Source organism: Cnephaeus nilssonii (genome assembly GCF_951640355.1).
Source record: "Cnephaeus nilssonii genome assembly, chromosome: 6".
Taxonomy (NCBI): Eukaryota; Metazoa; Chordata; class Mammalia; order Chiroptera; family Vespertilionidae; genus Cnephaeus; species Cnephaeus nilssonii.
This window is the reverse complement of record NC_137077.1, coordinates 36,811,175-36,835,290: the sequence shown is the minus strand read 5'-3', so window position 1 is coordinate 36,835,290 and position 24,116 is coordinate 36,811,175. Positions and strand designations below refer to the sequence as shown.

At 41.0% G+C, this 24,116-nt stretch overlaps 1 protein-coding gene across 1 annotated transcript in view; it reads left to right on the top strand.

The window, feature by feature from the left end:
- The window catches only part of IPO8 (importin 8), a 57,607-nt gene extending 36,650 nt beyond the window's left edge, over window positions 1–20,957 (top strand). The window contains exons 17-25 of the mRNA XM_079775106.1: window positions 728–794; window positions 2,838–2,963; window positions 3,832–3,929; window positions 5,780–5,875; window positions 7,770–7,990; window positions 12,590–12,795; window positions 15,086–15,289; window positions 17,097–17,213; window positions 18,324–20,957. Coding sequence (XP_079631232.1) covers window positions 728–794; window positions 2,838–2,963; window positions 3,832–3,929; window positions 5,780–5,875; window positions 7,770–7,990; window positions 12,590–12,795; window positions 15,086–15,289; window positions 17,097–17,213; window positions 18,324–18,421 — 1,233 coding nt within the window. The 3' untranslated portion in view covers window positions 18,422–20,957. The remainder of the gene's footprint in view (window positions 1–727; window positions 795–2,837; window positions 2,964–3,831; window positions 3,930–5,779; window positions 5,876–7,769; window positions 7,991–12,589; window positions 12,796–15,085; window positions 15,290–17,096; window positions 17,214–18,323) is intronic.
- Window positions 20,958–24,116: the final 3,159 nt, after the last annotated feature.

Below are 24,116 nucleotides of genomic sequence, written 5' to 3'. Positions count from 1 at the left end.
TCTTACCCCCACTGTCCCCTACCTTCCCTGAGGTTTGACGTTCTGACTACTTTTTGATCATCGCCAGTATAAAGTCCCTACTTTTTGATCATCGCTAGTCTGATAGGTGAAAAGTGTTAATCCTGTGCTTAGAATTTTTACTCTTATGTATTAGAGTAAACTTTTTATAAGGTCAGGGTCCATTTATATCTCTTTTGTTGTAATCTTTGCCTTTCTTTTTGTTACTATGATTTCATGTGAGGGGAATTTTATCTTTGAAAATATTTCCTTCAATTTTTCTTTTATCTTTGACTTCCTCTTGCTCTATGCAGATATTTTTAATTTTTGATACCAAATGACTCCATATGTTTATTTCTAATTTCTGGGTTTTGAGTCATTTTCCTTCTTTAGGATTACACACAATTCTTTTGATATCTTCTAGTATTTTTCATGTCTGAAGTATTAACATTGAAATCTGATCTGTTAGGACTTTATTTTGGTATAAAATATGAGGTAAGGAACTTATTTAATTCATAATTTTATTATGGCTGTAATTCTCATTTCTATCATTGGTTTACTTTTCAGAATTTTTTGGTATTCTTGCATGTTTAATTTTTCACACAAAGTTTAGCATGAACTTATCAATTTCTCTAAAAAAAAGTCTTGTTATTTTTATTGGGATAATATTAAATTTATAGATGAACTTAAGGGTTAAGATGAATTTTAAACTATTTAAACTTGTCTTTAGGTTACTCAGCAATTAGAGAATATCTGTCTACGGATCATTGATCTTGTTTTACAGAAACATATAATTGGTAAGTTTGAAGGTTGAGTAAGAATGTAAATTGAAAATGAAAAAAACATTGATGAACTTTCAGTGCATTGTTAGTCCTTTAGATTCAAGAAGATGGACAATTTTGAGAAAGAAAAGATGGCATTCTCTTCAGTTTTTGTGTATACTTTCTAATATCTGTATTTTCATTTAGGAAGAAACTTTAATGCATCCAGTTAAGAACTTTTGATCTTAAAATTTTTAAAGCGCAGAGAATTTTAAGTTTTACATCTCTAGAAATCAAGAACTGGGATGAGGTGAGGTTACTTTAGTCTGGGATTGAAAAATGTGAAGTGATGGGCATGCCTTATCAGAAGTGTGAGTTCATTGTTCTGCTCTCTATTATGGTGTTTCTGAATAGAATCAGTAACTAACGCTGGCTATTACAAACCAAAGGGAATTTGTAGAGGAGGCTACTTTTCCATGGTATCCAAGCAATTTGAAGATGCTAGCCCCCAAGGCATCTGGGCATCAGGGAGGTGCAATCTGTACAGTACACAGATAGGAAGATACAAGAAAAGCATGTTGTCCCCAAACTTTTTATTACTTAGTAAAAATTAGTGAGAATTGAGCATGCACTTCTAATATATATGAATATATTTACATACATAAAAATAGAAATGCGAAAGGATAAGATTAAAAGTGTTCTAATACATTCTTCTTCCATCTAGTGGATTATCTTGCACACTGCCTAGGGCAGTGGTCGGCAAACCGCGGCTTGCGAGCCACATGCGGCTCATTGGCCCCTTGAGTGTTCTAATGCCACTTCTTCAAAATAGACTCGCCCAGGCCGAAAACCGACTTCTGCGCATGGGCCATGGAGTTTCAGTTGCACTATACGTGTGTGCCCGCACGTGGTATTTTGTGGAAGAGCCACACTCAAGGGGCCAAAGAGCCGCATGTGGCTCGCGAGCCGCGGTTTGCCGACCACTGGCCTGGGGCATATCCTCCTTATTTTTGAAGTCATTGCTGTAAAGCAGTAGTTCTTTTTTCTTTTTCTTTTTTAAATCCTCACCTGAGGATATTTTTTTCCATTGATTGTTTTTAGAGAAAGTGGGAAGGAGAGGAAGACAGAGAGAAACACCATTGTGAGAGAGACATATCGATTGGTTGCCTCCTGTATGCCCATGACCAGAGCTGGGAGCCTGCAACCAAGGTACATGTCGTTGACAGGAATCGAACCCTTCAGTCCACAGGCTGATGCTCTATCCACTGAGCCAAACTGGCTAGGCTAGAGCAGTAGTTGTTAAACTTTGGTATGCATAAGAACCACTAAGGAGCTAGTTAACATGAAGATTCCTGGATTGTATCCCAGAGGTTCTGATTCTTAGTTTGAGGCAGTGCCCAGGAATCTGCATTTTTATTGATTATTCCAAGTGATTCTCATGCAGGTGAAATAGTAATTAGAGGTGTTTTTTATTAATAGGATCTCTGGATATAAGTGCCTTTCTTTACTTTCTTACTAGAGCAAATGCAAATCAGGTAACATAATCTAATAGCCAGAAAAGAGTAGTCACTAGTAATTGCAGGAAATTAGGTGACTAATTTTCAAGCCCTGGCTATTATAAAACAAAAGGAATTCTTAAAGTGTTACACTAATAAACACAATGACTTATGTGACATGAGTAGAGTCTAATTTAACATATTATTGCCCCCAAGGTCAACTTTTATAGCAAAGTATCATTTTGTATAAAAATTAGGTGAATAAGGATATTACTATAGACCCCCCTTATCCTCGGGGGATATGTTCTAAGACCCTCATGGACACCTGAAACCGTGGATAATACCAAACTCTATATATATATATATAACTATTTTTTTTCTATACACGCACACCTATGATAAAGTTTAGTTTATAAATTAGGCACAGTAAGAGATTAACAACAACAATAATAAAACAGGACAATTATAATAATATACTGTAATAAAAGCTGTGTGAATGGCTTTGTTATTAAATGAAATATGGGTTATGGAACACAAGCACTGTGAAACTATGCATTCTAACTAGATATTTTCTTCTTTCTAGAATTCTATGAAGAAATCCTTTCCCTGGCATATAGTTTAACCTGCCGTGGTATTTCCCCTCAAATGTGGCAGCTTCTAGCTATATTATATGAGGTTTTTCAGCAGGATTGTTTTGAATATTTTACAGGTATGGTTTTGACCATGTAACACTTTTTCTTTTCTGTGTCTAGATATTATTTCCTTTAATACTTGAAATAAAGATGTAGGTGATATCAGTACCAATCAGAAAATAATTATTCTTATTTCCCTGTCAAGGTTGGGGCTGTTGTAGCAGTGATTTTCAGCTTCAGGATTATAGGCAATGGGAGGGAGCCTGTGTTTCCTATGTATCTTAAATTAGTTTGCGATCAGAGGATATTTTCTGTACATTAATTCAATTAATATTTTCTGAATACTGACTATATTCCAAGCACTGTTCTAAGCTCAGTAATACAGCAGTGAACAAAATAGCCTTTGCTTTTTAAAAATATATATTTGAGAGAGGGAGAGAGAGAAACATCCATGTGAGAGGGAAACACGGATTGGCTGCCTCCTGCATGCCCTGTACTGGGGATTGAGCCTGCAACCCGGGCTTGTGCCCGCACCAGGAATCACACCGGCAACCTTTCAGTGCCTGGGAGGACATCCAACAAACTCAGCCACACCGAGCAGGGCACCCTTGCTTTTTTGATGTTTTCATTCTAGTATCGGGAGAAGGGAAGGCATGGGAAATGCAGTCAAGGAAGGAAGTATGTAGTATGTCAGATGGTGATGAGTGCTGTGGAGAAGAATAATATTTAGAACAATCACTATATCAAATGATGAGCAATTTAATCTTTCTGATCCACATTTTCCGCATCTATAAATAGGGTAGATTTATCCCTTTTGTCTCTAGCCTTTTGTAGTTGCAAGGGAGGATAGTAACGTGTGTGTGCAACAGAAATGTGGTTTCAGGGGGAATAATTTATTTCTACTTCTATTAGTCAAGTCTTACTGGGATTTTGAATTTTTTCCAGACATGATGCCACTCCTGCATAATTATGTGACAATAGATACAAATACCTTACTGTCAAATCCAAAGCATTTAGAAATACTTTTCACCATGTGTAGAAAGGTAAGTGGTGTAGTGTTGACTCTTTCAATTTGTTTCTTATACGTTTAGTTCTTCTGTATTGCCTTCATCGACATATATTTGTCATTTTGTTTTTTTAAATGGAGGTTGGAATTGTAATTTCAAAATTTCATGTTGTGTGTTGTGCTGAAGAATGTTTGCCACTTTTCTAGCTGTGTACTTTATAATGTTCAGAGGTAAATGATTTTCTTTGTGTTTTGATTTTTCTTTCAAAATTGCAAACTTGCTACCTGATTAAATAAACGTGCTAGGAAAATAACCACCCAGTTTGTTCTCATTGATTTTTCTTTTAATTGAATGTATATATTGGAAGTCACTAGATAGATGTAGGACGTAAGATAAAAGATTGAATTTGTTGGAAAAACAGCATCATTTAGGTCAGTCCAGGATAATTTATAAGCTACATAATAGTAACTGTTATATTTGTGCACTAACATGATTGTCTACTGTGTTATCTTTGTCACAGGTTAGATTTGGCCTTCTATTAGTTATAACTGGAATCATTAATGGCTAAATAATGTTTTCCTTCCATAGTAGAATATATGTATATGCATAAATATAAAATTGTATTGCATATAGTTGGCAGAGTTTATAAAGCTCAAATAGCCAGACCTAAAAGTTTGGCCTTGGAGTTGGGAGTAAAATACTGTGTACAATCTATTTTCCTCACTGGACAGGATGTGTTTCAGGATCTGCTAAGAGTGCTGAACCAATAATCAGTATCTGATTTAGGTCTCATTCAGCTAAAAAGAGTCTGGGAGATATGGGGAAGTCACTAAGTTTCATTGCATATAAACTGAAGGAATAGAATCATGATTTTTAAAGATGCCTTTAGTCTAATAGTCCAGTTGTTAAATCATAATCACTTGTCATTCTTCAATTTTTCTTAAGTTACAGAAACAGCTGCTAGTGAGGAAAAGAGGAAGAGAAAGCAACAAGTAGAAAACATAACAGTTCCACATATTCCATTAGTAATATAGCAGGTAGAATAAAAGTGATATTCACAATGATGTACTTATACTTGCCAAGTAGTGAAAATGTTTCATATTCTTGGATTTAATAATAATGAACACTTATTGAACTCTTACTGTATACGAGGTATTTCCTAAGCACTTTATAATTATAAATTTATTTAATCTTGACAACATTATGAGGAAGGTATCACTTTTTTGTCAAAGAGGAGACCGAACCACAATTTCTTGCAATGTGCCTGAAACTGTCCTAAGTCACAGTGTACTGCAGCCAGATTTGTTCCCAGGAAGTATGGTTCCAGAGCTGGACTTAATTTAATTTTTAAGTCACTGAAATCTATTTTGTTTTTTCTCCTTTTGAGGGAGTGGGAGCAAGAAAACAAAACCAACCAACAAAAAAAACAACAACCAAGTAAATGCAATTTTGGGAAAAAGGAGTGATTTTTTTTCTTTCTGTATCATACAGCCCCATGAGGTATATATATTATCATCCTCCTTTGACAGAGGGGAACAGTAAGACAGAGAGAGGTTAAAATTTCAGTGTTTGTTTTATTGTTTAAAATTAGGAAGGTATTTTTAAAAATTATTGTATTGTTTTAGTGCCTTTAAAGAGAAGCTTCATTTATCTAGATAATTAACTCATACATCCCACTTTATTAATCCGAAGTTAAGTAAGTGAATTTTTACTCCTTATGCGGAATTAGAGTAGATAAAGAAGGCAGATGGATTTTAACCTTTCCTTTTTGGGTTGACAAGGTAAACTTAAAAAACAAGCAAAGCTATGAGTTTAATGGCTGAATTTTTATGAGCTATTTGCTTCATGTGGACTCGATGAAGCTGAGCTAATTGTAATTGCGGCAGGTACTATATGGAGATGCAGGAGAAGATGCAGAATGTCATGCAGCCAAACTGCTTGAAGTCATCATTCTTCAGTGCAAAGGAAGGGGAATCGATCAGGTAATATATGTGTGGAAAGCCTCTTGATGTGTACATTTAAAATTTACATTTCCGATTGACTTGTTTACATTATGATGAAAATTTAAAAATTTCGAAAACTTTATCTTGTATTTTGCTTAGAAGGAGATACACAGAAAAATATGTAATAATTTAAGGGGCTATCAAGCAAATCATAAAGGAGATAATGTGTAAATGTTACACAATTGGATTCTCAGAGATTTGAAACTTTCCTGTTTTTGTGTGTGTTATTGTAGTATTCCCAGATTATTTTTTTAAAACAGAAATGAAGATACTGTGTAAAAAAGAAAAGTTTTTTGTTTACTGACTTTAAAAAGTATTATAAATTTTGAATAAGATTAATTTTTGATGCTATTGTGGTGTGATAATCAATTACTGAGAAAAAAGTGTTAAGTGTTTAGGTAAAACTATGGAGTCATCTCTTCTTTCAGGCCTGTAACTTTTTATAACACCTTTATTGAGATAAAATTCACATACAATACAAATTACCTATTGAATGTGTATAGATTTGCCTATTCTAGACTTTTCACATAAATGAAATCGCGTGTGGTCCTTTGTGAATGACTTCTCTCTCTTAGCATAATTTTTTTTTTAAGCGTTGGCTTTATATATATTTCAGAGAAGAAGGGAGAGGGAGAGAGATAGAAACATCAATGATGAGAGAGAATCATTGATCGGCTGCCTCCTGCATGCCCCCGACTGGGTATCAAGCCCCCAACCTGGGCATGTGCCCTTGACTGTAATTGAATCCTGGACTCTTCAGTCCATAGGCTGATGCTCTATCCACTGAGCCAAAGTGGCTAGGGCAAGCATGTTACAATTGATGAACCTGCATTGACACATCATAATCACTCAAAGTCCATAGTTTACATTAGGGTTCACTCTTTTTTCTTTTTTTAAAAATAATTTATTGTTGAAAGTATTACATATGTTCCTTTTTCCCCCCATTGACCCCCTCCAGTCCCACTCCCACCCCCCTCATACCCCCAACCCAGGCCTTTAGCACTCTCTTATCTGTGTCCATGGGTTATGCATATACACATACAAGGTCTTTGAAGGTTCACTCTTGATATACGTTCTAGAGTTTGGACAAATATATAATGACATATATCCACCCTTATAGTAGCATATACAGTAGTTTCGCTGCCCTAAAATTCCTCTGTTCTGCCTGTTCATCCATCCTCCTCTGAAACTTTGATTTTTAAAATTTGCTTTTAAAATGAGCTTATTTCAAAACCTCAGAATTTTATATTACACAAATGATTTCAGTCCATCCATTGTTATTGAAAATAATGATTGGCAAATATTTCTAATAAAATTAGTTCATCAATATGCATTTTTGAATTGGGGTCAGATGATTTTGCTTTATTGTACCACGTCCACCCTGTTTTCCTTTAGTCTTTTTCTTTTACTTATATGAATAGGAATTTTCTTACTCAAGATAAATTCTAATCACATAATGCTTATTCTCAGCCCTATTCACTTATCTCCCCAATTTGGTTTATTACCATAGTCATTTTACCTTAAACATGGAAGGCTGAGTCCATATTTGGATTACTGCCACGACTTGGGTGTGGACTCTGTAGGACAGTCTCCAGCTAACTGGACTCTGCCCTGAAAAGGGAAGGAGACTTCCAGCACTGCTCTAGCGTCTCTCTTTGGCCCTTTCATCACTCTGTTTTTTCTTTTGTTTGTTCATTTTTTGAGAATATAAATTAAGTATCTCTCAAAATGATTTAAATAAGTAAAGGTTTTATTGCCATCAAGGGTATCTTATTTATTGATTATACTTTTTTTAAAACCAATATTCAGCCTTCTATAAAAGTTACTTGGTTTCTTTGTGTATGTTGATTCTCTTTTTGTGTTTTTCCTCTAGTGCATTCCACTCTTTGTTCAGCTTGTTTTGGAGAGATTAACCCGAGGGGTCAAAACCAGTGAGCTCCGGACTATGTGTCTTCAGGTTGCAATTGCTGCCTTGTACTACAACCCTGATTTGCTGCTACATACCCTAGAGAGAATTCAGTTGCCTCACAACCCTGGACCTATAACTGTACAGTTTATAAATCAGTGGATGAATGATACAGATTGTTTTCTTGGGTAAGTGTTTTCTTAATTTTATACTGCATTTCTGTTTCTGGAAAGTTGAATTTTTAAAATGTACACATAATATTATATAGAAAGATAATTTTCATATCTTAAGAATTTTTAGTGTATTGTTGACATATTTAATTTTTAGAGAGTTAGGAATGTGTTTCTCCAGTATAATCCAGTGGAAAGAATGCTGGCTTTGAAAATTAGGTATAGCTCTTCCCTACTTGTTTTTGACTTGTGTATATTGTTATATCTCCACGTAACAAAAATTAAGTGTTCATCCTGATTCCATGACTATTAAATGTCTGTGAGTAAAAACATTATCAATGGAGTCAAGTGTTAAGGAAGTTACCAGTCTGGGATATTGAACACCTTGCAGTATCTTGGGATATTGAACACCTTGCAGATCTCCAGGGAGCCTGTTCTCCAAGGTGAGGTCAGGATTGCTAGTTGTTGGCCAGGTGCTGCCCTGGTAGGAGAGTCTGTACTTACTAGAGGCCTGGTGCATGAAATTCGTGTTCCTCAGCCCAGCCTGCACCCTCTCCAATCTGGGACTCCTCGAGGGATGTCCGACTGCCCGTTTAGGCCCGATTCCAGTAGGATTGGGCCTAAACGGGCAGTCAAACATCCCTCTCACAATCCAGGACTGCTGGCTCCCAACTGCTCACCTGTTTGCCTTCCTGATTGCCCCTAACCGCTTCTGCCTGCCAGCCTGATCACTCCCTAACCACTCCCCTGCCAGCCTGATTGATGCCTAACTGCTCCCCTGCCAGCCTGTTTGCCCCTAACTGCCCTCCCCTGCAGGCCTGATCACCCCTAACTGCCCTTCCCTGCAGGCCTGGTCCCCCCGCAACTGCTCTCCCCTGCAGGCCTGGGTACCCCCAACTGCCCTTCCCTGCAGGCCCGGTCATCTCCAACTTCCCTCCTCTGCCGGCCTGGTCACCCCTAACTGCCCTCCCCTGCTGGCCATCTTGTCATGGCCATCTTGTGTCCACATGGGGGCAACCATCTTGTGTGTTAGAGTGATGGTCAATTTGCATATTACTCTTTTATTAGATAGGGTAGAGGCCTGGTGCACAGGTGTGGGCCAGCTGGTTTGCCCTGAAGGGTGTTCCAGATCAGGGTGGGGGTTCCCTTGGGGCATGGGGCAGCCTGAGCGAGGGGCCTGTGGTGGTTTGCAGGCCGGCCACGCCCCCCCGGCGACCCAAGCAGAGGCCCTGGTATCTGGGATTTATTTATCTTCTATAATTGAAACTTTGTAGCCTTGAGCGGAGGCCAAGGCAGGCCAGGGCTGTGGAAGCTTGGCTTCCTCCATCGCCAGGGGCAACTCAAGCCTCCTGCTCTCTCCAGCTCCTTGGCTGCCGTCATTTTTGTTGGGATTTATATATCTTCTATAATTGAAACTTTGTAGCCTTGAGTGGAGTCCAGGGCTGGCCAGGGTGTGCAGAAAGCTTGGCTTCCTCCATTGCTGGGGAAACCCAAGCCTCCTGCTCGTTCAGTGGCTGAAGCCATCTTGGTTGGGTTAATTTGCATACTCGCTCCTGATTGGCTGGTGGGCATTGCTTGTGGGTGTAGCGGAGGTATGGTCAATTTGCATATTACTCTTTTATTAGATAGGATGTGGAGCACTCACCTAGTTTTCTGACAGGAAAAGTCAGATTCCAAAGTAGTTATATGCCCACCTCCAGTGACCCAACACATAGTACTGACTGTGTTATGCTAGAATTGGAGCTAATTTGTTTAAAGCATTAGAAATAACGAATGTTCTTTTTAAGCTTTGTAAGATATCATTTGGAAAAATGTGGTGTTGGGCAAAGACTTCCAGCAGGAGAAATAGTTGGGAGACTGTGAAGTGGTGGGGAAATAAGGGAGGCCCAAATTACGATGGTAGAGCATCTTTATAAACTGCTGTGTTTATTCCAGTTATTCATTTTTGTAGGAAACGAATGTGGCCCTGCTTTAGATTTCTTATTAAATCCTAGAAGGGATGAACATACTTTAAAAAGAAATTGTGCTTCAAGTCGTCTCTGACAAAGGTTTAGAGTGTAGGGATTTGGTCATTCACAATGATGCAGGTGGTACTCTTGTCTCTTTATTAGCATCTATAAGCAGTTTTCCAAAGATAGAAAGTCTGGCTAAGCTATTGCATGGGCTGGGCATGCTTGGATTGTGCTTCCTTAGATTCTTTAGAGCCCCACTTGATAATCATCTTTCCTGCTGTGATCCCCTTGACACCTGGTATGCACTACTAGTTAGGGCTACATGGGTGAGAAAGCCCTCAGGGAAGTATGCTCCTGTTAGAGCATACTACTTTGGCAGTAATAACTGAATGAATCAAGCAATGCAAATAATGAAGAATAACAGAAGCTTGAAATATATTCATCATTGGGTTTGTTGTATATTATCCTCATTTTAAACAAATTGAATAACTGCAAATGAATTTTTTGTTCATGCCAGAGTTTTAAATGTTATACCATACTAGGGGCCCAGTGCACGAATTCATCCACCTTGAAAGGAACTGTGGGCCGTGAGGCTGTGGTGGGCAGAGGGGCGGGTCTCAGCCCATCCTCCGCGGCCCCTCCGGCCACGGCCCCCGATCCTCTGTCTGCTGGCAGCCCCGCTCCCGTTGCCGCCACTTCCACGCACTGACGGTGCTGGCCCCGCTTGCACCCACTGATGGCGTGGAGCGATTGGGGCTGGCGCCAGCAGCGAGTGTGAGTGGGGCCGGTGCCATCAGCGGGTGTGAGCAGTGGCTGCTGCCCTGATCGCCCCTCAGGAGCAGAGGGAGGTGGAGAAGCCCTCAGGAGCGATTGGGGCTGGCAGCCCCCGCTTGCACCCACTGATGGTGCCGAGTGATTGGGGTCGGCGCCAGGTGCTGGCAGCAGGGGTAAGCTGCAGCGCCGGCTGCAGGTATGAGCGGGGCCGGCGCTGGCAGTGGGTGCGAGCAGCAGCTCCGGAGCCGGCAGTGGGTGTGAGAGGTGACTGCCCCCCCAATCGCCCCTCCGGAGCAGGGGGAGGTGGAGAAGCCCTGAGGGGCGATTGGGGCTGGCAGCTGCCTCTTGCACCCGCTGACAGTGCTGAGAAATCAGGGCCAGCGCCAGGCGCCAGCAGCAGGTGTGAGCGGTGGCTCCAGCACTGGCAGCGGGTACGAGTGGGGCCGGTGCCAGCAGCAGGTGTGAGTGCCCAGCGGGACCATGGTTTGCAGGAGGAAAGAATTTTCAGTAACCACCAGAGGCTCGCCCCAATGACAGCGACCGGCGCCCCACCTTGGTCTGGCATCCCCGCTCACCTGCTCTACCATCCTGCCACAGCCTATGCCTGCCATGTTCCACACTCTGCCTCCTGTGTTTCATGTGCACCCCCTGGTGCTTAGCGCACGTCATAGCGACTGGTTGTTTGGCCGTTTGGTCAATTTTCATATTAGGGTTTTATATATATATATATATATATATATATATATATATATATATATATATATATAAATGTCTTCTGTTATAGCAGAAGACATTTAATTGATTTACTTACAGATGTTAAGTTCAGCGTATTAGATATTGAGTTTTTGAAATAAGTTTTGGCGCCTGGGATTAGTGTAGAGTATATCTGCCAAAAAGACCAATATAAGAAAGACAAAGTTTAAGGAACTCTTCAATTTTTCTCATGGGATAGAAATTTTATTCTGTCAAATATAGGTTTTCCTGCTTTAATAAAACTTGTTATACCAAGGCTCTGATTATATCCTATATAATAAAGAGGTAATATGCAAATTGACCATCACCCCAACACACAAGATGGCCGCCCCCATGTGGACACAAGATGGCTGCCACAAGATGGCCGGCAGGGGAGGGCAGTTAGGGGAGACCAGGCCAGCAGGGGAGGGCAGTTAGGGGTGACCGGGCCAGCAGAGGAGGGCAGTTGGAAGCGACCAGGTCGGCAGGGGAGGGAAGTTAGGGGTGACCGGGCCAGCAGGGGAGGGCAGTTGGGGGCAACCAGGCCTGCAGGGGAGGGCAGTTAGGGGTGACCAGGTCAGCAGGGAAGAAAAGTTAGGGGCAATCGGGTCAGCAGGGGAGCAGTTAGGCATCGATCAGGCTGGCAGGGGAGTGGTTAGGGGGTGATCAACTTGGAGGCAGAAGTGGTTAGGGGCAATCAGGCAGTCAGGCAGGTGAACGGTTGGGAGCCAGTAGTCCTGGATTGTGAGAGGGATGTCTGACTGCCCGTTTAGGCCCAATCCCGGTGGGACTGGGCCTAAACGGGCAGTCGGACATCCCTAGATGGGTCCCACATTGGAGAGGGTGCAGGCTGAGCTGGGTCACCCCCCCCCCCCCCCGTGCACAAATTTCGTGCACCGGGCCTCTAGTTTATAATAATCATAAGTGGATAGTACAGTAAGATTCACTATATGAATTGCTGACTCCCATAGATCTTTGATGATAATTGGTTTACAAAACTTAACTTACATAGGATTTCATAGAATATAAATTGGGGGATATCTCTATATAATTTCAGTGAATGCACCTTAGAGTACACCTTGGACATTCCTTTTTTAATTTCTTCAGAATTTGTCCTCATTCCTCACATGCACATTTATTTTCCCTTGATAATTTGTAGGCACCATGACCGGAAGATGTGTATAATAGGACTGAGTATCCTCTTGGAATTGCAGAATCGACCTCCTGCAGTAGATGCTGTGGTGGCACAGATTGTGCCCTCAGTTCTCTTCCTTTTCCTGGGCCTGAAGCAGGTCTGTGCTACCAGACAGCTGGGAAACCAAGGAGATCGCTTAAAAGCAAAGAAAACTGATATGGAAGAAAATGGTAAAGTCTTCTAATTGCAGGGAATGCTAGAATTGAATTTTGTTTGAGCATGCATTTTCTTTGAATCTTAGTCTCTTTAAGTTATTAAACAGATTTATATTCTTTGGCCTATTGCACATTTAACAGATAGTTTGGGTTTGGTTGACTTAATTATATCATGTGATATAAATTTATATTTGTTCACTTTTGACACATGATTTATTATTGAGCTTTGTGAATGTTGTTACACCCTGGGAAATACATTTATAACAGGCTTAAATGATCTTGACAATAAGTTTACAACCCAGTATGTATGTATGTATGTATGTATGTATGTATGTATGTATTTATCCATCCCAATAGTCTCAGTGAAGGCAGCAGTTATGAGTTAAATGAACTATTAGACTTAGAAGTGTCAGTACAGCAGATTCATGCAGAGTGCCTGGTTTTTGAAAAATGACTCTTAGGTAACTCATCATCAAAAATTATAATTGGGAGAGATTTGTGATTTACATATTATATCTATAATAATAAAAGCATAATATACTAATTAGACCGGACAGCCGAATGACCTTCCGGATGACCTTGTGGACAAAGCTGCAGCTGCGAGGGCCAAGGCAAGCCGCCGTGGCTGCCAGGGCCGAGCCCCTTGCACGAATTCCGTGCATCGGACTTCCAATATTTAGAATAAAGTACATAAATGAAGGTGATTTACCACTTGAGTCAGAATAGGATTGTTAAGTCAAGAAAATTAGATCTTGCACTGTTTGATGTTCAATGGTTAGAGCACTGGCCCTCGGATGGAAGGGTTTTGGGTTCGATTTAAGGGCACATACTTGGTTTCAGGTTCAATTCCTGGCCCTGGTCAGAGTGTGTGTGGGAGGCAACCAATCGATGTATGATATTTCTCTTTCACCCTATCTTTCTTTCTCTTCCACTCTCTAAAAATAAATGGAAAAAATATCCTCTGGTGAGGATTAACAACAACAAAAAAGAAAAAGAATATTAGGTCTTTATTTTAGTTAATGTTTTTGCAAGACTTCTTGCAAGGGCCCAGGAAGTAATGTTATCCAACTCCAAATGGAGTTTTTCCTCTTCTGGTTAAAAACAAAAAATTTTATGGAAACTATACAATTTTATTTTTGATGCTAAATTCTATGGAACTTCTTTTGCAGTAATGTTCCTTTACTAGAAGTTTTTTTTTTCAGCTAAATATATGACAACAATTATAGAATTTTTTTTACTGTGTTATGATACTCTCTTTCTAATTTCTTGTATTGCCCACTTTTTATTGGCTTATAATTGATATGACTTGAGGGAAATTTTTCTGCAATACTCCAGACTTTCTTGTTGAATTTCTTACTAAAGTATAGAATGATTAACTGGCAAAAGTATTTCTTGCTGTTTTTGTAATTACACTTTTGCCATATATATATATATATATAAATGGGGTCAAAACTGTGGTTTTTTGCCTTATTTCTAAAACTACCGTGCAGTTTAATCCTGGCATTTACTGTCTATTTCTTATTTACAATACTGATCTAACTGATTGGAACAGATCAGCACTGAAAACAGAAATAGAGTCCATGTTGATAAACAATTCATCTTCTAACTATTCAACCCACATGTAGCTAACTACCTATTTTATTTTTCCTTTACATTTCTATATTTTTCTGTTGCTATTAGCAGAAATGACCTCTTCACTCAAACATTTCTGAGCAATTCATAATCAACTTAGTTAATTGTTGAGATTCTCAGTGGGAGCGCATTGTTATTTAAAACACATCATATACTTTAGTCAGGTAATTACACATATCTGTAGAATCACTAGCGGTGTGAAATCTGAATTCTTAATGATACAGGTGTTACTCTGTTGTGTTCAGGGACCATCAGCAGCGTTGCCATTGGTGACATAATAAAAGTTAAAGTTTCAGATTTAAAAAAATAAAACACATGTACTGACTGCACATTCATTTTATATCTTTTTTTACAAAAAAGTTCATTTGTGTATCTGTAACTAAGTAGTATTTTATATTAATGAACATGAGGCAGCCATAACCAAACGCTAGTAATGTTCAGCTGGTCCACAGATTTGGGCATAGCTGGAAATTGTTTTCATTGAGGAGGATAAAGTCATTTTCAGTTTAGCAAGCTACAATAAAGATAAGGTTTATTTTTATAATTTTATGTAAAATTATGTGGTAGTTTTTCTATTTCCAGAATGTCATTTTATAATTTATTTTCTTCTATGGACTTTTATATTTTGTTCTTATATGTTTTGATTCCTTTTCTATAATGAATGGATTCACAGAGGAGATTTCAAGTGATGAAGAGGAAGCAAATATAACTGCGCAAGCCATGCAGTCTAAGAATGGGCGAGGTGAAGAAGAGGAGGAAGATGATGACGACTGGGATGAAGAGGTCTTAGAGGAAACTGCCCTTGAGGGATTCAGCACTCCACTTGACCTTGACAATAGTGTGGATGAATATCAATTTTTTACCCAAGCTCTGCTGGGTATGTCTTTATTCCCTAAATCTTCAGATATTTTTTCTAAATTCTTTCTTCATTCCCCTTTGTTAGAAGTTTTGTTTGTTTGTTTTTTTTTACTATGTTAGCAATTTATCAATTTTGTACAGCAAGGGACACTATGCTAGTAAATACAGTTAAGGACTTATAAAAGATTGGGAGAAAATATTTAGCATATACATATATCACGCTTAAGATCCACACTTAACAGAAACCTTCTACAAATGAATGAGACCAAAAACCCAGTATAAAAATGGGATATGTAAATGGGAAATTTATACAATGTAAATAATAAACCAATGAAAATGTTTAGAAAATTATAAAATCATAATGAAAAAATTTTATTAATACAGATCTTTTTGTTTTATAGTTACACTAAAGGCTTGGTGCACAGATTTGTGCACCGGTGGGGTCCCTCAGCCTGGCCTGTGGGGATCAGGCCGAAACCAGCTCTCCAACATCCCCTGAGGGGTCCCGGATTGCAAGAGGGCGGTTCTTGGGTGACACAGCCCCGAATCTGGCTCCCTCCTCTCTGGTTCCGGGTGCATCACCCGAGAACCGCAGCTGCCAAGTCACTGCAGCTTGGCAGCTCCTGCATTGAGCGTCTGCCCCCTGGTGGTCAGTGCGCATCATAGCTACCGGTCAGCCAGTTGAACGGTCGGCTGGTCGCTTAGGCTTTTATATATCTAGATAGTATTCCTATGATTGTATCATAATTTATTTCCATTGATGAACATATGAATATTTCTAGTGTTTTTGCTATTATAAAGCAGTATTAAAGTGGGCACCCTTATGTATAAAATATTATTACCAACAAGGTAATGCTAGCATATAATATATTGGCATTATTTAGTGTTGCTACAAATACTATTAATGAAAATAAAAACACCTCTATGTTTTGCTGAAATTTAGCAGGAACTAGAGGGCGAGAGTACAGGGAAGGACATTCCGAAGCACAAGGAAAATAAGGGCATAAATGTGGAGATGGGAATAGGGCGGGGATGCTCTGAGGGAGTCGCTTCCACACATGGGTGGGCATCGTTATAAGCAGATCCTTTTAGGTCTTGGGTGGGATCTTGGGATATGTATTTTAAAATGCCCCTCAAGTCATCTTTGGATCAGTATGTGATGGAAAGAAGCATGTAGGTGAAAGACTAAGAAAGCAGCAGAGGATTGGGTATGGAGAGGACATGGTTAAAGATGTTGGGGATTTATAGTGGTTGACTAGGAGAATCATGGAATTATGATGGAAATAGGGAGGTGAAGAGGGGTTGGGAGGTAAAATGTTAAATTTGTTTTCAGTTGTGCTGAATTTGAGGCAAGTTATCCAAATGGAAAGCTCCAGGAGGCTTAGGGAATGATTTTGCCTAAAGGTACAAATTTGAGTTCTTGGTATAAACTTGACGCTGAAGCTGCAGGTAGTTTGAGAATTCTGGAGGAAAATGGTAACCAGAGGGTACAGGTGTTTCCCAAGATCTGGATTTTAAGGAGCATTCATAGTTGGTAAAACCCTAGGAAGAAGAGGAGATGGTGAAGGAGGCAGAGAACTAGGCAAAGCAGAGATTTTTGATGTTGTTTGATAGCCCTCACATAGTTGGCTACTGAATGGGTCCTCAGAAATAATCCATTGTTGGAATAAGTTTCATTACCTTGTGTTTGTCTGTATACTTCCTGTCTCTCCCTGTCTGCGATCAGTTCATTATAATTAGATCTGTCATTATTGTCTGAAATAATAGTCACTGTGCTCCCTTATCTTTTCCTCCTCCACCTGCCACCTTCCCTCCAAATGCAACAGCTGTGCAGAATCGGGACGCTGCCTGGTACCAACTGCTGATGGCCCCGCTCAGTGAGGACCAGAGGAGAACGCTGCAGGAGGTGTACACCCTGGCAGAGCACCGGAGGACGGTGGCAGGTAGGCCAGCGTGGTTCTCAGATGAGAGTGCATGGGTCAGAGTGCACCTACAATCGGCTTTTTAAATTGTTGGAGGCCAGCCTTTCAGGACAATAAGGAATTATTATTGTGTGGTTTTTTTAAACTCATGGTATCTTAACTTTATAAAACACTGTGCATTAATACGTGTCTTTTAATGGTAGTGTCATTCGTATCCTCATCCTGTTTTGGAACTAAAGGTAAGATGTAAGGGTTGGAATGAGTCTTGCTGAGGAGAGTGAATCAGCTGGATCACCCTCCTAAACGTCTTAAGCACAGATGACCAGAGGCGCTTTTTGAGTTCTTGCAAGGAGCTTGTATTCTTAGAAATGAAACTATTCATTTCTGTTTGTTGGGCTTTACATGTTGGTGATTCTTGTTGATTTTCAGTTTTTGAGCTGGAGACATTATTTTATGCAGACATTATTATGGTCACTCCTAGGAAATCAATGGAAAAGATTTTGTAATTACAAAAATATTTTTCTGGGAAACATCATGGAATAGGCATCTAGAGTTTAGAAACCCAGGTTTTATTTTTCTTTTTAAATATGTTTTTATTGATTTTGAGAGAGAGGAAGGGAGAGGGATAGAGAGATAGAAACATCCATTGATCGGCTGCCTCCTGCACTCCCCCTACTGGGGACTGAGCCAGCAATCCGGGCATGTGCCCTGACCCGGGAATCAAATCGGAGACCTCCTGGTTCATGGGTTGAAACTCAACCATTGAGCCACACTAGCCGGGCAGGAACCCAGGTTTTCTTCATTGACTTAGATTTTCAGTGCTGCACAGATCCTCTTCCTGGTAGGAGAGGTCTGGGGGTCCTTTCAGCAGTAGAGATTATGGAGCTGGCGAAACTCAACTTTGAGACTTGTTTTCATTTTGCTCATTGTTAGCAAACAGTTTTTCCATGATGGTAAACATAATTACTTACTGCCCTGAGTCTGATAAAGCCAATGCTCAGTAGGACACGTAATGCCATGAGTGACATTCTTCACAGTGCTAAGTATAAAGAATCTGGCTCCTTTGAGGTGAATTCCAGCTTTGCACTTTAAATGCTCCTCTTCTTTTCCCTTTCTCTTGGCAAATGCTAGAGGCAAAGAAGAAGATTGAACAACAGGGAGGCTTCACCTTTGAAAATAAAGGCGTCCTCTCCTCATTTAACTTTGGGACTGTGCCCAGCAACAACTGAAAGACGGAACATCCACCGACCAAGACCAAGTGTCATCGGGAAATTTCACTTCACCAGGGGAATGTGGAATCAAGGGGAGGAAGGGTTGGGAGCTGCTGTTTGGCACCCTCCTGCTGTGCCAGTTACTGCCTGGCATTGGGCAGTACTTTTATCCACTTTCCCCTTTGACCTTTCTCACCCTGAAATATGTATTTTAAGCAGCTACTGTAATGTATGAAATTAAAGGAAAACAAAATCATTGGACTGAAAAGGACAAATCATATGCTCCAAAGGATGAATGACCAAGGTGGTTTTAGAGGATTGGATCAATTGCACGTCTCAGGTTTTTGCCATGCAGAATCAGCGGATTTATGCAGATAACAGTGCCTTCTGTTGTACATGAATTATCTGAAAACATTTTTTTTGGAGTGCATTGCGATTTTTTTTAAAGCCTAAAACATATTTCTAGATATAATGTAAACTTTGGCGATATGTTGACTTATTCTGCATTTTACTATGTGAATTTACTGTTAGGCAGTTAGCTCCAACTCACTCTGGTTTCAAAAACGTCACCGCTCCCCTGGCTTACCCGGTGGCCGGGGCTTTCTTCAGGGGCTGTAACGTATGCACTGGCTCTGGGTTTTCATAAGATATTTTGTGACTGTTCTAAGCAGTGTCTCTTTCCCTCTTCCATCATGAGTTTCAGCCCTGAAAGGGTGGTATTTCTTTTAGAGGCAGCAGATATGAGTATCAGTTTTATTTATAACCTGATAAGTTCAGGACTGAAAAATTTCTTGGCGGCCAGTGGCAGGGACTCTTCAGTCAGTGGAATAAATAAGTCCAAGTATATTCTGAATCGTGGACTTATTGATGCAACGAATTGATAGTCATCCTAAAGCACATTGGACTTCTAGAGAAAAGGAGCATGCTATCTTTTGGGATGGGGCTTGCATTTTTAATAACTCATCATTCCAGCTGTGGTCGACCCGGGTCCAAAGCATTTTGTAACCATGTTTTTTTATCTAGGGAAAAAAAAGACCCAAATCTAACTTGTTGCTTTCTCAGACATCTGTATTTTCTCCTGCCTAATTCATTCTAGTCTTTATTATAGCTCAGTTTGGCTTCTTGTATTTTTCAAGGGTCAGGGCTGTTGGTCAGCTGCACTCTTAGATGGTAATGATGTAAGAAAGCCCATTGAAAATATTGCAGATGAAAATGACAGCTGTTTTTCTGAGCTGATTCAAGACCAGAACGTGGGTCATAGTGTTTTCATTCAGTAAAGTGAAAGTGTGTTTTCAGAACTTAATATATTACTGTATGTGACACAGTTTTCCATTTTTGTGGAAAGTCTGCAGCTGATATTTGCCATCAGCAACTGGAGGAATTTCTCCAGGTGCTTCTCATTGTACCGTCTCTTATTAACTCTTTTTAGAATTTCAGGTTATTTAAGTAGTTTTTATAGAAGTAGCCCAAGAAGCCATGCGTTTTGGAGCTAAATGATCCCCTTTTATCCTCTGTCCCTCTCTTCCCCAGGTTTGACAGTGAATATGCCAGCTGATGGCTAGAAGAGAAGGATGGCGTTGGAGGGTGGGGAGGGGAGGAGAAACCCTTCTTATTCTTCTCATGCCCCAAATCCGTGGTCGGCAAACTGCGGCTCGCGAGCCACATGCAGCTCTTTGGCCCCTTGAGTGTGGCTCTTCCACAAAATACCATGGCCTGGGCGAGTCTATTTTGAAGAAGTGGCGTTAGAAGAAGTTTAAGTTTAAAAAATTTGGCTCTCAAAAGAAATTTCAATCGTACTGTTGATATTTGGCTCTGTTGACTAATGAGTTTGCCGGCCACTGCCCCAAATCATTTAATTTTAACGTAAATAATATGCCTTCACACTGGATTGTCAAAGGCATGTGATTGCATTTTTGTAATGTGTTGTCTCCTGCAGTATTAAAGGGAAGTAATTGTTAATGTGTATCATCCCATCCTGTTTTTGAAGCCAGGGTAGTTGTATAATTTTGTTACCAGCAGTGCTAACCTGAATGTGATCTGGCTATCTCGGACATGCAGGAACTTATATGAATGTACTGTAAAGTAAAATGCGGGCTGATCCCCAGGATCCTGAACTTTTCTGTGTGTAATGTTTGCTGAAATGTGGCGGGTGATTCAAACCCCATAGTGTTTCCCTGATTTCTGGGGACCTGGTGCAAGGCGGCTCTCGGTCTGGGAGGTAATCAGGGCCCATCAGGAGCAGGTAAAGGGTGGGGGCGTTGTTGGGACTTGCGAGCCCATCTCCTAAACCAGGATGTCTGCCAGAGTGTGACAGAAGCTCTGGCAAAGCAAAGGTTCCTTCCACAGCAGGACCTGGAGGGAAGGGAGGTGCTCGAACTGGAGCCATTTTCTAATGGGCTGCCATCAAATTGGGAGCCATCACAACCGAGTGAAATGGTACATGCTGGCCTTTCGATTCTAAAATTCTTACCTAGCATGGCCATGAAAGGGTGGCATTATAGCTCGTTGGGCTCCTTCCCACTTACCGTTTCTGTTAAGACCACACAGAACTAGTAAATTATTAAGCAGGGAAAATTCTTAAGCTAGAAAAGAGTTATTTTAAATTCTGTCATTTAAGTAATATAGTGAATTACAGACCCATTTTCTCTTCATCAGTTGAGACTGAAAACTGTAATAAATTCATGGAAGAAATCGGGGGAAAATTGGCCGCGTGGTCAGAGACCACCGGAGTATGTGTGTGTGTGTGTGTGTGTGGTGTGTGTGTGTGTGTGTGTGTGTGTGTGCACTCGCGCCTTACAGGGTAATCCAGCCCCTGTTTGATGCTCTTCATTGAGATGAATGTGCAAGTGCTGATGGGTGGGTTGGAAGCTGGGCAGTCCACTAGTGAATAAGGCCACATAGTCAATGAACAAAGGGTTGGACGAGGCTTTAGGAAGAGCACCAACATGAGGGCAACTGTGACCAGGAGAGAGAGGGCCCTTTGCAACAGAAAGCAAGTGGTTGGGCTGTGTTGTGGAGAAAAGGGAGTGCAAGGCTCTGCCATTGGGGGCGGGGTGGGGGAGGTGAGTGAATGCACCTGCTCCCTGGAGGGCACCTGAGAGGACATTCACTTTGGATATATCACCCAACTTGAAAATTACACAAGGATATGGGTGCCTCAAAAGACCTAGAAACGGGGGGCTTCCAAAAGGATTTAGAATTTGCAGGGGCCTAAGAGCAACCCATGGAGGAGTGACCTTATGGAGACTTTTCCCCAAAGGACCTCCTTGGGCTTGAAGGGAAAAGCCAAGGAGGATGAGAACTTCACAGCAAGGCCTCGTGGGCAGCTTTCAGCTGTGGCCCAGTGTCCCACACCAAGCTCTTGTCAGTTTAGAGTGGTCCACCATTCCCACTACCCGGCGAGAGAGGGTAGTGCCCTCATTTCTCTTCCTTTACAGCCACTCTCCTGGGAGCTTGTGCAGCTTGACCTTCACCCGCTGGCCTCCAGACAGTCTGACTCCACTGGGCCCTCTCCTTATGCATGCCAGTGGACTGGAACTCCTTCAAAGTGGTTAACCTCTGGCCTTGGAATAAGCTGCTGCTGCTTCTCCTCCTCCTCCTCCTCCTCCTCCTCCTTCTCCTCCTCCTCCTCCTCCTCCTCCTCCTCCTCCTCCTCCTCCTCCTCCTCCTCCTCCTCCTCTTTCTCCTTCTCCTTCTCCTTTTTAATTGATTTTAGAGAGGAAGAAAGAGAAGGAGGGAGAGGAACATGGATGTGAGAGAGATACATCGATTGGTTGTCTCCTGTGCGCACCCCTGTGCAACCTAGTTATGTGCCCTGACCGGGAACCTGAGACCTTCCAGTGCAAGGGACAACGCTCCAACCACCTGAGCCACACCGGCCAGGCTCCGCCTCTTTCACAGCATTTGTTTGTTGTTTCACCTTGAGCTGCTCATACCATTGATTATAGTTTGAGGGCGGAGACTATGCTTTACATAGTATTTTATACACATTTTGTCTACATACCCTGCATCTGGTGGAAAAGCATAATTAATATGAACAAATGAATGTGTATGTGAGGTTCTGCCAATGAACTTGGAATTTGGAGGCATCTTGGAGGCCACAGATAGGATCTCAGAGTCAGGTAGGTTCCTGTGGAGGCACCTGGCTTTTAGGAGAAAACAAATTGGCAGCAGCAGCAGCAGCTGGATGGTGAAGTAGATAGACGCCACTGAAGGTAAGATGTGGTCTGTGGATCATGGTGGTCCTGCTGATCCTCCCATTTCTAAACGCAGCGCCTAGGTTTTATGTGTAGCTGCATCCTGGGCAGTGGAGTCCTCTTTTTTCAGACCTCTAGTTTCCATGATAAAGAACCCCTTTTCCTAACACTGGCTGTTTCTTTCCTCTCCCCTATGGGTTCATTAGCCTCTACTTAAGTTTTTAAGAACCTATTTATTTATTAATCAGTTAATTATTTTGTAGGAAGCTCTTCTGAGACTGATCCTAGGCTCTCTCCGACTGTTTTGACCTCTCCTCTGGCATTCAGACTTTTAGAACCAATTGCCATCTCTTGAGGGTCACATGTATCCCAAACGCCACATGTCCACATAAAAAATCATCGTTTTTACTCTTTATCTCCAACTCCACCCTCTCCCAGTGTCCCAGTTCTTGTTAGATAGTTGGTTGTCAATGTTGATGACTCCCACTTCTTCACTCCTCATACTGATTATCTCTTCAAAAAATATTCTGAGTCTATTTCTTTCCGTATTATCTTACTGTAGGCCACCCCCATTCCTTGCTGGAATATTCTAGTGTCCTCCAATCTGAGATCTCGCACCTGCTCCTGCCCCTCCTCACTGCCTTTGCCTATTCGCTAATGAGGCAGAATGATTTTCAAAATGCAGGTTTTGATTGTATCACTAACCCGAGAGAGTAAGATCTCTCATTGGCTTTTAGAGTATAGATAAAATCCTTAACCTGGCCAAGACACCCTGAGGGGTTGGGCCCTATTTCAACTATCTGCCCTGTGCTCCTTCCCTTAGCACCTTCCAGCTGCCTTTTTTTTCGCCACCTCCGATTCACTGGTTTCTTCTCCCTCCTGGAGGTTCACAGATAACGATTTTCTTTTCCTTCCCTCTGCTCTTTATCTGGTAAATTCCTCTTCACTTCAGAACAGAAATATTTCCTTAGAGAAGCTTTTCTGCTCTTAGGACCCCTATGTCAATCACGTATCCCACTTATAATCACATAATTGTGTAATATGAGCTTCTTGAGAGCCAAATCAGTATCCTACTTACTGCTGAAACCCAGCACCTAGCGTAGTGCTTTGCTGGGGGGTGGTTTTATCATTGGTAGCCTGCATGATCCACACCCTGTCAAAGGAAGACTCCCTGGTAATAGCTAAGTTGGAGAAGTCAGTGGGACTGAAAATACCACTTGAAATGGAATGACTTGCCCAATTGCAGTCAGACATGTAAAGAAGGTCAATAATTTGGTTTTCCCTTGATCTAGTGATATTTAAACATTTCTTCAACATTTATTTGGTGGAGTTAAGGAGAAATTGATTTATTACTAATAAAACTTGAAAACTTCTATTTTCAGAATAGGGAATTTATAGTATGCATTTATCACACACAGTTTTTCAAACCACATAACCCAGTTTGGGTCATTCCCAATAACTAACACTGCAAATTCAATGTCATAATTTTTTTAGCTCCCTGCTGCTGCTGATGCCAG